At 36.3% G+C, this 16,370-nt stretch overlaps 1 protein-coding gene across 2 annotated transcripts in view; it reads left to right on the top strand.

The window, feature by feature from the left end:
* The window catches only part of LOC124988837 (cytochrome b5 reductase 4), a 101,218-nt gene that overhangs the window by 43,836 nt on the left and 41,012 nt on the right, over positions 1–16,370 (top strand). The window contains exons 5-6 of one of the 2 annotated variants that reach the window (XM_047558618.1): positions 6,898–6,927; positions 15,319–15,379. In XM_047558618.1, coding sequence (XP_047414574.1) covers positions 6,898–6,927; positions 15,319–15,379 — 91 coding nt within the window. The remainder of the gene's footprint in view (positions 1–6,897; positions 6,928–15,318; positions 15,380–16,370) is intronic. The other variant, XM_047558620.1, reaches the window with a different exon arrangement.

The following is a 16,370-nucleotide window of genomic DNA, read 5'->3' as shown; positions in this document are numbered from 1 at the left end:
TTAAGATCTACCCACACAAAGATTGCAAATTTGACCAAACAAGCAGTGAATTAGGGAAAAGTATTAGGTAACAGAGCCTGAACTCCAGGCTGACCAGAACAGGGAGACATTATGAAAGGGACAAAAGCAACTAAGAGAGAAGATTGAATGTGTCAGAAATAAGAAAGTTGTTTTAACAACTCCTTGTATGCCTTTCATCATAGACAAAGATGAATCATCAGTCTCTCTTGACCTGAGACTCACCAATTGAGACCATTAGATGGGGTAACTGTGTAGCTATCCAAACTAGGACAGTTTTAAGATTGAAAGCAGGCTCTATTAGAATATTATGCTGGTAATAGGGGGTAAAATCTGGCAAACCAGGGTATGTGTCCCCCTTACAATTAGAACTCCTAAGTGAGGGTGAAAGGAGACTTGCTGAAATGGAACTTGGTGGGGGAGGTGGTAGATATACTGAAGAGGGATTTTATAATGGGCTTCTTTCAGTATCACAGCCTGAAACTTTTAGATGAGGTGAGATGTCAGACCCCAGTGCAGGAATCCAGAACTGGCATTTTAGGGGGATCCCCAGTTAGGCAGTTCTAGGTTAGTTCTCTGGGGGTTTCTGTTATGGCTAAGGTATTATGTCTGTGTTTCAAGGAATAAAACAGGAAAGTGAGAAGATTCAGAATATAAAACATAATATAGTATATTATTATCAAGCAAAGAATCAGATTGGCTTATTATAATCCTTTGTTTAAAAACATTATGGATTATATTAGACTATGAAGTATTATCAGTAACAAAGGAGAAGCTTTGCTTGGAAAGGTAAGCTTCAATTATGGTAATTTCTATAGTGGAACAGTTCATTCTGTAATAAAGATGAAAAATGAGTTCTTATTCTGCCCTTATTCTTTGGTGTCATTATTGTAGCTGCCAATCACGTGGCTGTTGAGCACTAGAAATATGTCCAGTACAAATTCAGATATGCTGAAGGTTAGGATAAAATATCTCTGGATTTCAATATTTAGTGGGAAAAAAATATAAAATAACTTACCATTTTTACATTGGTTTCATGTTAAATGATAATATTATGGATATATGATCAAAACATATTACTAAATTTAATTTAACTTGTTTCTCTTTTACTTCTTTAATTTGTTACTAGAAGATTTAAAATTATACTATGGCTTTCTTTTCTTTTGGACAGCACTGTTCTAACCCGTAAGTGTACTTTTAAAAATGTAATATTTTTTAAAAAATGTGTTTTTCAGTGGTATCATGTAGTCTCAGAAATGTTTCTTCTTTATTTCTCTTTGCTTTATCATAGTTTCTGTTGCTTCGTGTTTTGGGATTTCATAGTCATTCCCTAGCGGTTAATGACTGTAAACAATTTAGAACCATAGAACAGCTGAAGATGGAAGCTGTTCTGACACTTCAAGTTGAAAAGCAAAGATACTGAGACTTATATGTATACATACCTTACCAAAACTAGAGTTCTTCTTTTGTCTGTTTGTCCTTCCTTCCTCCTTCCTTCCTTCCTTTCTTCCTTTCTTTTTTGTACTAGGAATTAAATCCAGAGTTCTTCAATTGAAGAAACCTAATGTTTAAAGAAATCATAGGTGCCTTTTTTTTTTTTGTAAGACAGATAGTTACCTTATTAACGTTAACCACTTTTGAGTAATTTATTTTCCTTTGTTCTTAATGACTGGTATATCAACTGGGGTTGATTTTGCTCCTCAGAGGACATTTGGCAATGCTTGGAGACATTTAGTTATAGCAACTAAACTGCATGCTACTAGCATTCTAGTGGATAGATTTCAGGGATGCTATTAAATCCCTATAATGCAGAGACAGAATTTTACAACGAAGAATTATCTAGCTCCCAATGTTAGAAGGGCTGAAATGGAGAAACCATCTTGCATGTATTAGTTCTTTATTCTAAAAAATATTAGTGGCACATGCAAGCTAAGCTGGTATGTAGACAATGGCTAACTCTCTGGTTCATTCCAGCCAAGGCAAACCCTGGTATCTGTAGAGTCAGAGATGTAGATAGACACCTGGACCAGTAAGGTGATGAGTCATTAATTTCCAGGTGTCAATTCAAATGGTGTAATTCAGGTAGACAAAGCACAGGCTTTAAGGCTCACTGGTAGGGGAGTAGCAAGGCTAGTGGAGAGCAGGGACTGGTGGTCATACTGAAGGGGGCCTTGCTGTCTCAATCTGGCTGACTTAATTTGTTCATGCTGCCATAGGGCCCATTATCTTGGTGATTTTTTCCAGAAAGATTTAAGGGAAAGGTAATTAAAAATAGTTGAGGAGTTGTGGTTAGGAGGCAGATGCAAACCTAAACAGGAAGTGTCTCCTGGTGTTAGTGTGACTGACTGACATTTTATGTCAGCATTTGTTTTATTTCAGATGTTTTAATCACCTTTTTGTTGCCATGATAAAATATCTAAGATCAAGTACTTAAAAGGAGTAAAGATTTATTTTGGCTTGTGGTTTCAAATGTTCAGTCCATGATTGCCTGGCTCCATTGCTTTGGGCCTTAGGAGAGGCACAGTATGGCAGCAGGAACATGCAGAAGAGAAAGTTGCTCATCTTATGATGTCCAGGAAGCTGAGAAACAGAGGAAAGGACTGGGGACAAGTTATAGCCTTCAAGGACATGCCAACTCACCTTTTAAAGTAGGCCCTAGCTCCTAAAGTTTCTACCACCTCCCAATAGTGCCACTAGCCAGGGACCAAGCCTTCAACATATGAACCTTTGGGGGATGTTCCAGATTCAAACCATAACACAAGGCCAAGATGATTTTTTAAACATGTGTATAATCATATGTAGGTGATTCCAAATGAGGAAGAAATTGTCCCTCAGAGGATAGGACAGGAATGGAAAATAACTGATAAATTGGGGAACTGAATGAAAAATGATGAGTATAGCTAACTGAGAAAGAAAAAATGAACTTCTGCAAGTGTAGTATATAGTATGATAGTTAAAGGAACAGTGGAGGAAAAACTGACCCTAGAATATGTTAAGTATCTGGTACTTTTAAATCTTAATCCTGGGATTTTTTTCAGGGTATATGTTTTAACTTTTTTTCCCCCAAATGCCGATGATTGAATGCAGGACCTTGCACATCCTAGGCCAGTATTCTACCATTGACTGAGCAACATCCCCAGCCTTTCTATTTTAACTATTAAGTCTTCTTTTTAATTCTTTTAGTAAACTGCCTCTAGGAGAACGAGTAATCCCGAGCCTTTGAAGTTAAAGAGATATATAAAAGTTAAAGGAGATTCCAAAGATATTTACAAAGATGAATACAGGAAAGATGAATAAAAAGTAGCTTAAAAGCATAGAATTTATTAAATTTTATAAGATTTTATTAATGAATAATTCAAAACAAAAGCAGAAATAAGGGTTATGTTTTGTTAAAACAAGTTATATTTTGTTAAGACGAGTTCTGTTTAGAGACATGGAAGAAGAGAAAAAATGATTATTAAACACACTGTAGAGAACTAGTGAATCTTCTGGCAAGAGTAAACAGTCAAGGGACTCTAGAATGGCAAAGTTTGAACTTTGTGAATAAGATCCATGGTATTAAGACTGATCTCATATCTGATAGTTACATAATACCAACCTTTTGGAATAAGAAGAGGACATGAGAAATGTAATTACAAGATAAATAAAAAGTATTCAAATATAAATTCTCTGAATTTTTTTTTGTAGATGCTTTTCTTCAGGGCCTTCTGACAAATGCCTACATGTTTTCAAAACTTAGCTAAATACTACTTCCTCAGTGTAGTCCTTTAAATTTCTTCCAAGTAGATGTTACTGCTTCTAGAATGTCTTCTACTTACCTCTTTTATAACTTTTATCACATAATATTAAAAAGAACATACAAATTTTTTTTTAATTCATTTTTTAATAAGTAATAAATTCTTATGATTCAAAAAGTTTCCTTGTATGTTGCCACCTGCAGCAACAATCCCTCGGCAATTTATCGGAGGTGGACTGGAACTGAACAACTTCTATTATCTTTATCTGGACTACTTCCTTGCTTGCTTGTTTGTTCGTTTATAGTTTATAGAGGAAGAGAGGCTTTGAGAGGAAGAGAGGCTTTGCTTACTTTTAGTTTTAGAGGAAAAGAGACTTTGCTTAGAGGAAGAGAGACTTTGCTTAATTTTAGAGGTGCTACTTCTTAGAGTTCTGCTGCTGCTTCTTAGAGGTGCATCCTGCATCCTGCGTCCTAAAGGTGCATACTAGAGGTGCGTGCTATCAGAGGTGCTTTCTATCAGAGGTGCTTCTTAGTGGTGTGTCCTGTGACCTGCAACCCATGATCTAGAGGTGTGTTCTTAGTTCCGCGTTCTGCAATCTGCGACCTAGAGTTGTCTGCTTAGTCCCGCGTTCTGTGATCTGCAACCTTCATTCTGCGATCTCCTCCCAGGCAAAGAGAATGTCTTATATCCCTAAGGCAGCCAATCAGCTTAGGATTAAGTAGCACGGTTGGAGCATGCGCCACGGTACCAATCAAGAATGAGGAACATCTGTTGACCACTAGTGCAGAGGAGACATTAACTAATCAGGCAAAAGTAGATCACGCTGTGTTAACATTAATTATGCGCCACCTCTTGGCCCAACACCAGCCGCCATCCTAGGGCTCTCTGCACTTGTATACCTGTCTCCCATCAGCCCTTTCCCTTCCCGTGCACGCATGAAAGTAACCATGTTATTATAGTTTTATTGTAAATTCTTTCCAGTTGTCTTTATAAATAATCCGAATATATTTTCCTAATTTTTAATCAAATTTCATCATGTGATATAATTATCCCTGTTAAGATGATGATCAGTAGATCAGTAGAATGAGTGTACTGGTAAAACATTCTTTCTTTTTAACCCTACGGGCTCCACTCAGCAAGGATAAACCAGGTTTGGATCACAGTTAAAAATGCTCATTTAGCCCCCTTACCAATGAAGAGTAGAGTGCTGATAGATGACAAGGCAGGCCTTCTAAATGACTCTGACCTCTTCAGGAGTAGAGGCTCTTTTCAGAGTAGTGTAATTTAACCAACATTATGAGAAGATACAAATTTGACTGTTCATGGAGCCAGTCAAATGATAGAATTTACTATCAAGAGAGAGTATCAAATTTTCTTTCAAAGGAGAAGGTATCTCCTGTGACTAAAATGATTGAGATGTAAGTATGCTTTAGAGTGAAAAGTGGTCTATATTTCTATGACTTGGTTAAAAAAAAAAAAAAAGAGTTGTAAAAGTTATACCAGTAGAGTTTTAAAAATAATTCAGATCATATAAGTAGAAAGTCTCTTCTAACTGGTACTTCTTACATTGAAAAAAAAAATTACTTAGGAAAAAAGTGACTAATCTTGCAAAATCCAAAAAGTTCTGACAGATTCAACTCAATTCACTGAAGGCAAGAAGTGATCACATGAAATAATATTTTTTTCCTAGGAAAAAATTACCAGGAACACTTTTTTCAAAATCTTGTGAAACTCTTAGGTAAAAACAAATTGTTTTTCATGATAAATGAGATCAAACTTCTATCTTTGTTGTACACTGAAGAATGATTTAATTTACTTCTGTATTGTGAATTTGCTGTTTACTACAAGATTAAGAATCACAGTTGCAGTAACAGTGATAGATAAAATTGGAGTAAAGTTAGTGATCAAGCGGGGACATCTGTGTTCCTTGGTGATTGTAAGATTAGATTTTTACCTGGTGCTCCAGAAACAAAATTCATTTTGAGGTATAATTTAAGTATATTTTAAGTCTTGTGTTTTTTTTGAAATCTGTTAACCCAAGCAATAGCATGTCAAAAATAGGGCCAAATTTCAAGGGAGACAAATCCAATCTTTGGTTTATTGTTAAAGGTGGTAGATTTCATTCAAGTCCTTGCCTTCTAATTTTTATTCTTAAATGAGGGAATTGAATAATTGTTATATGTTGTTGCGATCACTTTCAGTTATAAAATGATTTTAGTAAAATGGGCAAATTTAAATGGCCTCCTTAGGTATGCTTCTTATGTGATGGGTAAGTCAAGTAGAAATAATTATGGAATTTCTGATGATTAGTAATTAGAAGACAAAAAAAATTTGGAAGTTTTGACTTAAAGACATTGTTTTATTTTTCTGTAAAACTAGGAAATGTCAATTTAAAAAGTTATGTGACCTTAATGATATAACACAGATTTTAAGATACAACTTTGTGAATTGGCTGTCATATTGGGGGAAAAAAAAAAGCTTGTTAAATTTTTTTTTTTGGTTTTAACACTAATAATTGTATTCAAGATACATGTGAAAGTCAACATGTTTTCATAATTTTAGCTACTTTAAACTGGAATAATGACTTTTAAGTGCTGATAATAATAAAAAAGAAAGAATATAAAGTGCATTTCTTTGGATTGTTGACATGTATGTTTTATTTTATGGAATATAGTTTAATAAATTCTGTTTATACTAATTTACAGTTTGATATCCTGGACTAAATCTGGGGTTTATTTGCCCACCAGAGTAATTTACCAGGGGTGCATAGCTCTGTGATAGAGAATTTGCCTAGAGTTTGCAAAACAGTCCATTTGATTTCTAGCATGGTATGAAATAGGGAAAGAAAGAAATAATTAACCAAGGTATTAGAAAAAAGTGACCAAAGAAGTAGAAAAAAACCCAGTGAAATGAGAGACAAACATCTGGAGAAATGGCCTGGCAATCATTAGAGATGAAAGTTACTTATTTTAAACAAAGATCATCTATTTATTAGACTCATTTCTGTCTTCAGGACTTACAAAAAAAAAAAAAACAACTTTCATTAAAGAAGGGCTGTGAGGATTAAATCAAAATGTTCTGATGTTCTCTTTGACATGATAGTATTTTTATCTGACTTTTCCTCCCCCAAATCGCCCTACAGACTATCGTGAGGAAAAGAAAGTCTTAAATGGTAAGTCACACAGATTTATAATAAAAAACATATCATACTCATGCTTATGTATAATGTTGTATGACAGAGTGTCTGGAGAAGTTAGTTTTTTTTTTTAAGTGCAAAAGATGTCTTTACTTGACCAGTCTTAAAGAGGATTTGATACAATATTACGGGCCCCTCATTCCGGCCATTACTTGCTTTCAATAGTTCTTTCTTTGACATCTTTGAACACATATTCTTTTTCCCAAAGCTTGTGTACTTGTGGTGATTAAAACAGGGCTGAGTGGTTCAATGCCCTCAGGCATTTGAACTCACCTTCAGTGTTTGTACACAAATGCTGAATAGCTTATTAAGCTACTCCTCTGGGCTGGGCTGTGCTGGCTTCCTCAGCCATTTAGTATGACTTGTAATTTTGACTGACACTGCTCACCCCCTCCCCAAAATTTGCTGTGATGGTGATTCATGAAATGCATGGGGCTACTCTGACTGAACTATATTATTGTACATTTAGATATAGATAATTTTCTCCCTGTTTACAAAAGAAAGTCATAGAAATGCAACTAACAAGCTAGATTGGATGAGTTATCTTTTCCTTTTGGATTAGAAAAAATAGTCTGTATTGTAGATGAATTTATGCAATTTATGATACCCGAAGTTGTTATCTGATGATATTACACTGCAGTAAATTAAGGACTGATCTTAGTTTTCATCTGATGATGGACTCCTTTGAGATACTACAAAAGTAACTATTATGTAAAGATTAATTACTAATGAACTGGACGTTTTCTTTCCCACCACATGTGCTTTATAGAACCTGTTACCTTCCTTTGGATGCACTATATTTAACTAATATGCCAGTTAAGAGTTAGCCTTAAAAATGGAAAATAGTGTCTTTTCAGTTCCTTAGCCCATTTATTGATTGGGTTCTTTGTTTTTTTTTTTGGTGTTAAGTTTTTCGAGTTCTTTATATAACCTGGAGATTAATGCTCTGTCTGAGGTGCAGGTGGTAAAGATTTTCTCCCTTCTGTAGGCTCTCTCTTCACATTCTTGATTGTTTACTGTGCTGTGAAGAATCTTTTTTAAAGTTATTGCAATTTTATTTTACATTTTAAAATGATTTGTTCCATATACTTGAGTCATAAAATCTAAAACATGAATGTGAACATAGGTGCTTCAAAAACTGACAAAATCTGTAACAATATTTTCAAAATCAAATTTCCTATTTTTACAATACAGTGAAAAACTAAGTTCATAAAAAGATTACATACAAAAATACAATAGTAAATGACTTCAGTTTTCTCTTTTCAAATAGGTGGTTTTGAAGGTAGGTTAAAACATTCACTTTACTGGAAAAAATCCAAATACTAAACAGCATATAGAATTAAATTAAGTATAGTCTTCCTCCTGTTAACAGTTTATTCAGTGTGACTCATAGAGGTCCATGAAGGGTTGTCTCTTAAGAAACTCTTCAGGTTAGAATCACAACCAAAATTTGAAAGCCTGGTCAAAGAAGCAGGAAAATGCTGGGTCTTAACACAAAGAGCAGATGTATTCTGCAAGGTGGTACCACCACTTCTACTCTTAACTAAGCTCCTCAATGACCTCAGGGCAAGTACTGCCTCCCAGTGATCAGAGAGAAGTCCTTACTCCTGAGGACACTGAGTCTGTGGAGTGGATTTGGAGGACACATATACAATAGGGTGTGATTTCTTGCAAGGTTCCTTTTCCCATTTGCTTGCAGGTTCTTTCTCTTCTTTAATATCTGTTTAAAGCCTTGACTTGGCAGCTAACCTGAGAGAGCTGGGCATGGGTGTTCCCGCTTCTTTCACTTAAGGCTTCAGCATCAACTGGCCCTGATGCAAGCTTCACACATTTCTTCTACCTCTAGCTGCACATTCACCGGCAGATTTTTGTGAGGAGGAAGAGGGGCCACAGGAGTGTTTGTAGATACTGATTTTTCTAATTGCAAGTCACCTTCTGCTTGGTTAGAACAGGACTGTGTCTCCTTCTGAGGTAGGAATCTAGAAGTTCCTTCCCCGATAGCACCACTGGCATATTCATTTTCAGGGGTGGTTATATCCAGAGATAGCATTTCCTGCCTCTTTTTGAGTACAGGCACTTCGGTTATCTCTTCAGGTTCATATTTCAGCTTCAATTCATCCAACTTAGCTCTCAGTTTCATATTTTCACTTTCTGAAAGCTGAAGGCGTCTTTCATTTGCAAAAAGTTTTCACTAAATATCCAGGGCCCACTGGCTCTCAAACAACACTTTCATTCGCTGTATGGACAATTCGCCCTTGCTGCTTTCATTTTCTCTGTTTAAGTTCTCAAGATTTAGCTGAAGTAAATCTGTATAATAGGCTGCTTCTTTAGTGATTGATATTTGACTTTCATACTGATAAGTTGGCGTTCCATTGCCACCCTTCAATCTTCTACCTCTGCAAACAAAGAGTTGCCCTTACTATTGGGATCCAGCTGTACCTGGAGATCTTGATTTGCTATGTGAACTTTCTCTAAGGCATCATACTAAGAAACTGCTTCCTTCTCCTGCTCTTCTTTTTCTTCTTTAAGTCGGTCTGTCTGGTGCATTAAATTAGCACTAAGATGTTCTAGTTGTTCCTGCCTGTACTGTAGTTCATTCACTTCTCTGAGGGCAGTATTCACACTTTCCATTTCAGCTAGCTGAACCTGAAGAGCTAGCATCTCTGAAGACATGCTTTCATGCACACACTCAGACATCATTGTATCTCCTCTGATTTATGAGAGAGGAGTTCCTTCTGGTAGTCTACTTTGTTCTTCAACTGCTTTTCACTAAGCCTTGCTTCATTTAACTCTGCTTTCAGTTTTTCCATACATATCCAAACTTTGTTTTTGAGTTCATGCACTTCCTGTCCATGACTTCTGCTTAGCTGCTCTTTTAATTGCTCTAGCCGCATTTTTTGTTGTTGTTTAATAGCTTCACATTCACAACTCAAACTGTCTAACATGTGACTCTTGAGCTTAACTTCTCTCTGAAGAGTATATTTTTCTTGTTCATAATTCTCATTCATGTTCATCATTTCATTACGACATTTATCTAATTGATTTTGCAATTCATTCTGGCTCTCCGTTAGTTGTAAACCATACTGTGCAGCTTTCAGTCGCTCTATTTCAACCTCTTTGGGCTTACTTCGAAGATCTGCAATATCTGCCTCCATGTTCTTTTCCTGTTCTTAGCCTACTCTATCTTCGTCACTCCTTCTCCCAGCTGCTATGGCTGGTGGCTAGAACTCAGAGATCCTGGTGTCCTGATCCATGATGCCAGCTCCGCCCTACCCCAGAGTCATCCTCCCATTCATTTACTTAGTTCTCCAATAAGTGGCAGGGCTTTTTGAATTCATTTCCTGAGAGAGAGCGTGAAGAAACTTTTTAGTGTGAGTCTATCCCATTAATTGATTCTTGATTTTACTTCTTGTGCTTTAGGAGTCTTGTTAAGGAAATCAGTTCCTAAGCTATTAAGGTGGAGATTTGGGCCTACTTTTTCTTCTATTAGGCTCAGGGTCTCTGTTCTAGTACCTAAGTCCTTGATCCACTGTGAGTTGAATTTTGTGCAGGGTGATAAGAGTTTAATTTCATTTTACTACAAATGGATTTCCAGTTTTCCCAGCACCATTTGTTGAAGAGGCTATCTCTTCTCCAGTGAATGTTCTTAGTGCCTTTGAAGAAATTCAGTCAATCAACAAATATGTAAAAAATGTTCAACATAGTGATTAGAGAAATGCAAATTAAAACTACACTGAGATTTCATTTCCAGTCAGAATGGCAATTATCAATCAACAAGCAACAATAAATGTTGGCAAGGATGTGGGAAAAAAGGTTCCCTTATACGTTGCTAGTGGAACTGCAAATTGGTGCAACTACTCTGGAAAGCAGTATGGAGATTCCTCAGAATACTTGGAATGAAACCACCATTTGACCCAGTTATCTCACTCCTTGACATATACCCAAAGGACTTAAATCAACATACTGTAGTGACACAGTCACATCAATGTTTATAGCAGCTCAATTCACAATAACTAAACTATGGAACCAACCTAGATGCCCTTCAACAGATGAGTTTTTTATTTGATCTATTGTTTCCTTCATTTCAAGGATTTCTGTTTTTTTTTTTTTTTTGTTTTGTTTTGTTTTTTTTGAGAATCTCTATCTCTTTGTTGAAATGATCTTTTGCTTCCTGCACTTGCTCTTTCAGCTTATTGGTATTTTCATTCATTGCCTGCATTTGCTCTCTTATCTCATCCTTTGCTTCGCGAATCATCTTAATCATGTATAATCTGAAGTCCTTTTCTGACATTTCTTCTAACATACTGTCATTGGATTCTATTAATATAGAATCTAGATTTGTTTGGATCATTTTCTTCCCTTGTTTTTTCATGTTGTTCATGTATCTTCCCCGCTAGCAGTGCAGATCTGGGGTATTGCAGATTTCCCCCTATAGGCTTATAGTGGCCCTATAGGTTTCCGAAACCCTTTCTCTAAGGGGAGATCAATATTAGCAGTGCCCAATTCAGACCCTATGCAATCCTAGACCAAATAGCCCCTATGAGGACAATAACAAAATTGTCATAATAAACAGAATGAGTTCAAATATTATCTTCAGTAAAACAAACAGGTTTGCAATAAGGTCTGCAGTTTCTAATGGAGGACAAAGAGGATGCAGAGGGATGTAGAATGTGGCTGTTAATGTGATAAGAGAAGAATATACAGAATTTCTAGAAAATAGAAAGGGTGAGAGTGTAATCAAAAGAAATTGAATATTAGCATGCAAAAAAGGGAGAAAGAGACTCTGAGGGAACAGGTAAACAAAAGGAAAAGAGAGCAAGAAAAGTAAAGAAATAAAAACTTAAATTTTTTCAATAAGGAGAAAAAAGAAAATCTACAGTATAACAGTCATATAGTAATGAAACCTCCCAGTGTTCAGTAGCCTGATGCATGAGAGGTACCTGACAATGAGCTTCAAGCCTCCAGCAGGCATCTCAGGATGGGATTTGCCCCACCTAAAGATCGGAGCTATGGCTTCCAGGATTATCCAAGATGGCCACTCTGGCTTTGAAATGTGTTGGCAAATGGGGAGCTGCAGCTCAGGGGTGGATGTGGTCAGCTGGAGGTTCTGGAGGCAGGATGCGGTTGGTCAGGCAGGGGTCCTGGAGGTCCGTTGTGTTTGGTGTGGTTGTGGGATCCTGGAGGCTGGGTGCAATCAGTCGGTCTGGGGTCCCGGTGATAGGGCGCAGTCAGTTGGTCTGGGGGTCCTGGCATCAGGGAGCAGTCAGTTGATGTGAGGGCCCCAGAGGCAGGGAGTGATTGATCGGTCTGAGGGATCCTGGAGACGGGGCTCAGTCAGTCCGGTCAGGGGTCCTCCGGGGCCTGGCTGTTGTCTCAAAATGGTGGCAGCCATGTGTAATCAAACCTGCAGGTACTGTAACAGTGAACTTCCAGGCAACAGCAGGCAGCTGGTGCTCCACTGGCGGTTGGTGATCAGTTTGCTGACTGTTGTCCAATGATCAGGAGGTGAAATGAACCTCATGCACTGGGTGATGGATAGGTGTAAGGCAGGTGATGGACAGGCGAGAGGCAGACAAATGGCGGATGATAGAAGCCTGACAGTGAGCAGTCTGCACTCAAAAAAGGCGTCGATATGCTGGCAGACTGCAGGTCATCACAGCAGACAAATGGGTAAACACCAGGGGATCGATAAGCATCAAAAACTGCCTCACCAAGAAACAGATATCCTCTGCTTGAAACCGGAGATACGGAGTGACAAAGGGAGGAACTACCTTAGAGAAAAAGCACTCAAAGGAGAAACCAAGCCAACTTAAAAACCAAAAATAAGCCAAATGACTGGGAATACAAATCATATCTCAATAATAACCCTGAACATTAGTGGCCTAAACTCATCAATCAAAAGACATAGACTGGCAGATTGGATTAAAAAGAAAGACCAACAATATGCTGCCTGCAAGAGACTCATCTCATAGTAAAAGACATCCACAGACTAAAGGTGAAAGGATGTGAAAAAACCTACCATGCCTATGGACTCAGTAAAAAAGCAGGGGTTTCCATCCTTATATCAGATAAAGTGGACTTCAAGCCAAAGTTAGTCAGAAGGGATAAAGAAGGACATTTCATGCTGCTTAAGGGAACCATAACTCAGGAAGACATAATGGTAGTAAATATTTATGCCCCAAACAATGGTGCATCAAACAAATCCTTCTCAATTTCAGGAATCACATAGACCACAACACAATAATTCTGGGTGACTTTTAACGCACCACTGTCACCACTAGGTAGATCTTCCAAAGTAAAACCAAACAAAGAAACCATAGAACTCAATAACACAATCAATAACCTAGACTTAATAGACATATATAGAATATTCCATCCATCAACAAGCAGATTCACTTTCTTCTCAGCAGCACACGGAACCTTCTCGAAAATAGACCATATGTTATGCCACAAAGCAGCCCTTAGGAAATGCAGAAAAATAGAGATATTGCCTTGTGTTCTATCAGATCATAATGGACTGAGAATAGAAATCAATAACAAAATAAAAACAGAAATTACTCCAACACCTGGAGACTAAATAATGTGCTATTGAATGAAACTTGGATAACAGAAAACATCAGGGAGGAGATAAAAAAATTCTTAGAGGTCAATGAGAAAATATTTGTTACACACACTTTAGATAGAGCACTAATTTCCAGAATTTATAAAGAACTCAAAAACTTTACACCAAGAATACAAATAACACAGTCAATTAATGGGCTAAGGAAATGAACAGACACTTCACCAGAAGATCATCTACAAGCAATCAACAAACATATGAAAAAATGTTTACCATCTTTAGTAATAAGAGAAATGCAAATCAAAACTACACTAAGATTCCATCTCACCCCAATTAGAATGGCGATTATCAAGAATACAAGCAACAATAGGTGTTGGAGAGGATGTGGGGAAAAAGGTACACTCACACATTGCTGGTGGGGTTGCAAATTAGTTCAGCCACTCTGGAAAGCAGTGTGGAGATTCCTTAGAAAACTTGGAATGGACCCACCTTTTGACCCAGCTATCCCACTCCTCGGCCTATATCCAAAAGACTTAAAATCAACATACTACAGAGATATAGCCACATCAATGTTCATAGCTGCTCAATTCACAATAGCCAGACTATGGAACCAACCTAGATGTCCTTCAATTGATGAATGGATAAAGAAACTGTGGTGTATATATATACAATGGAATATTACTCAGCTATAAAGAATAATAAAATTATGGCATTTGCAGGCAAATGGGTGAAATTGGAGAATATCATGCTAAGTGAGAGCCAATCTCAAAAATCCAAAAGACGAATGATCTCACTGATAAGCGGATGATGACACATAATGGGGGTTGGGAGGGGGGCAAGAATGGAGGAAGGAGGGACTGTATAGAGGGAAAAGAGGGGTGGGGGGAAGGAAAAAATAACAATGAATCAAACATCATTACCCTATGTAAATGTATGATTACGCAAATGGTATGCTGTTACTCCATGTACAAACAGAAACAACATGTATCCCACTTATTTACAATAAAAATAAATTTTAAAAAATTAATAAAAACAAACAGCTTGTCAATTTCCAAAAATGAGTAAAATGGGAAAAGAATTCCACATGTCAATAAGATAGTATAGCAACTGGAACTCTTAAACCATGTGGTAAAAATTGTAAATTTAGTACAACCACTTTGAAAAGCTGCTTAGCAGTATCTACTAAAGCTAAACATATATGACATAGATACAGTTTCTTTAAGAATGTATATATGTGTATGTAAGAATATTTATAACAGCAACATGCATAATAGCCCCAATATGGAAATAATCTGAACATTCATCAATAGAATAAATTGTTTTATATTCCTGCAATGTAATACTGTTCAGTATTTTTTTTATAGAAAAGGAACAAACTTCTGGTATATTCAGTAGCATGGATCAACCTTGCTTATTTGCCCAAAGAATCATAATGCCCCTAATGTAAGACAAAAAAAGAAGACAAAAAAGCCAGGCTGAAAGAGAATATATTTATGATTTCTTTGTGTGCCCTTTAGTTCAAAAGGTCATCTTAATACCCCTAATGGTATTGTCAAACACAGTCAAAAACTTATCAGTGGTGTTGGAAGCCACACTTAATGACTAGTCTTGGGGCAGGGGCAGCCATTGGAAAGAGGATTGAAGAGGGTACTGGCTATGAGGGTATGTTTTGGTATATGAAAATTCATTGAGTAGTACATTTACAATTTATGTCCTTTTATGTATTTATGGAATATCAATAAGAAGTTAACCGAAAAAAATTAATGCTGTTAAGATGAATTGTTGCTATTTCATTTTTCTTTGTGAAGGTTTGCTTCCCAGGAGCCAAGTAACAGACACAACTACCAAAGAAGGTCCTAGTTCTCCAAGGTTTGTGAGCTTGTTTTACATTTTTAAAGCTAAATCTGTTCTAAACAAAAAAGTGCACATTAAAAAAAAAAAGAAAGTAGTTCTAGGTTTGATATATTATTTACTATTAATCATTCTTTTTTTTTGACACATGAATTGTAGTGCCTCATTTATCAGGAATTGTGGGAGAATGAGCTGTTCCCTAAATATGAGTTCTAAATATAACTGAAGTTTGATCCATTCTAACTTAAAAATATTAAAAATATTTATCTGATTATAAAAATGTACATGCAGAGTATAAAATGTGAAAAATATGAAAATACACAGAAATACAAAAGTAAGTGATGAAATCAGTTATAACCACTAAACTTAGATACACACTCCTAACATTCAACTTATTCCTTCCGGTTTGATTCATATAATACCTATTTCATATTACTCTATTTTTGTAATATTGGTATTTCATTTTGTGAGCAGTTTCTTAGGTCATTAAATATTCTGTGAAAGTATTTTTTTGTTTGCATTTCATCATATAACCATACCATAATTCAGTTATTCAATTTTTTGTAAATCTAGTTTGTTTTTATCAATTGTTAATGGAAATCTTTCAAAATTTATTAGATACTATTTATCTTAAACAGTTAACACCAACTTAAGCAATACATGTATACTTTTGTTGATGACATTTCAAATGCCCTCAGGACCCTATTTGTTCTCTGCAGTTCTTTTTCTTCCTTCCTTTTTTCCCATGGCCATCTATATTATTCTTACAGAGGCATTCTGCTATACTTTTAAGTTATTTTATGATAATTTTAAGTTATGGGACTGAGGATGCCTGTTCTAGATTCATGTATGGTTGCCTGTGTGTAGGTAATAAGTGCAGAAACAGTATTGATTTCATCAATAACTGTAGCAAAATAGAAGACTTAATTTTATCTGAAGTTTTATTATAGGTCTATTAAGCAACCTGGATGAGTTAATTTCATAGTAGCAGTTTACTCATGATAAGGAG

This window comes from Sciurus carolinensis, chromosome 7, assembly GCF_902686445.1.
Source record: "Sciurus carolinensis chromosome 7, mSciCar1.2, whole genome shotgun sequence".
Taxonomy (NCBI): Eukaryota; Metazoa; Chordata; class Mammalia; order Rodentia; family Sciuridae; genus Sciurus; species Sciurus carolinensis.
The sequence above is the reverse complement of the archived record's forward strand: the minus strand, read 5'-3'. Positions and strand labels throughout refer to the sequence as shown.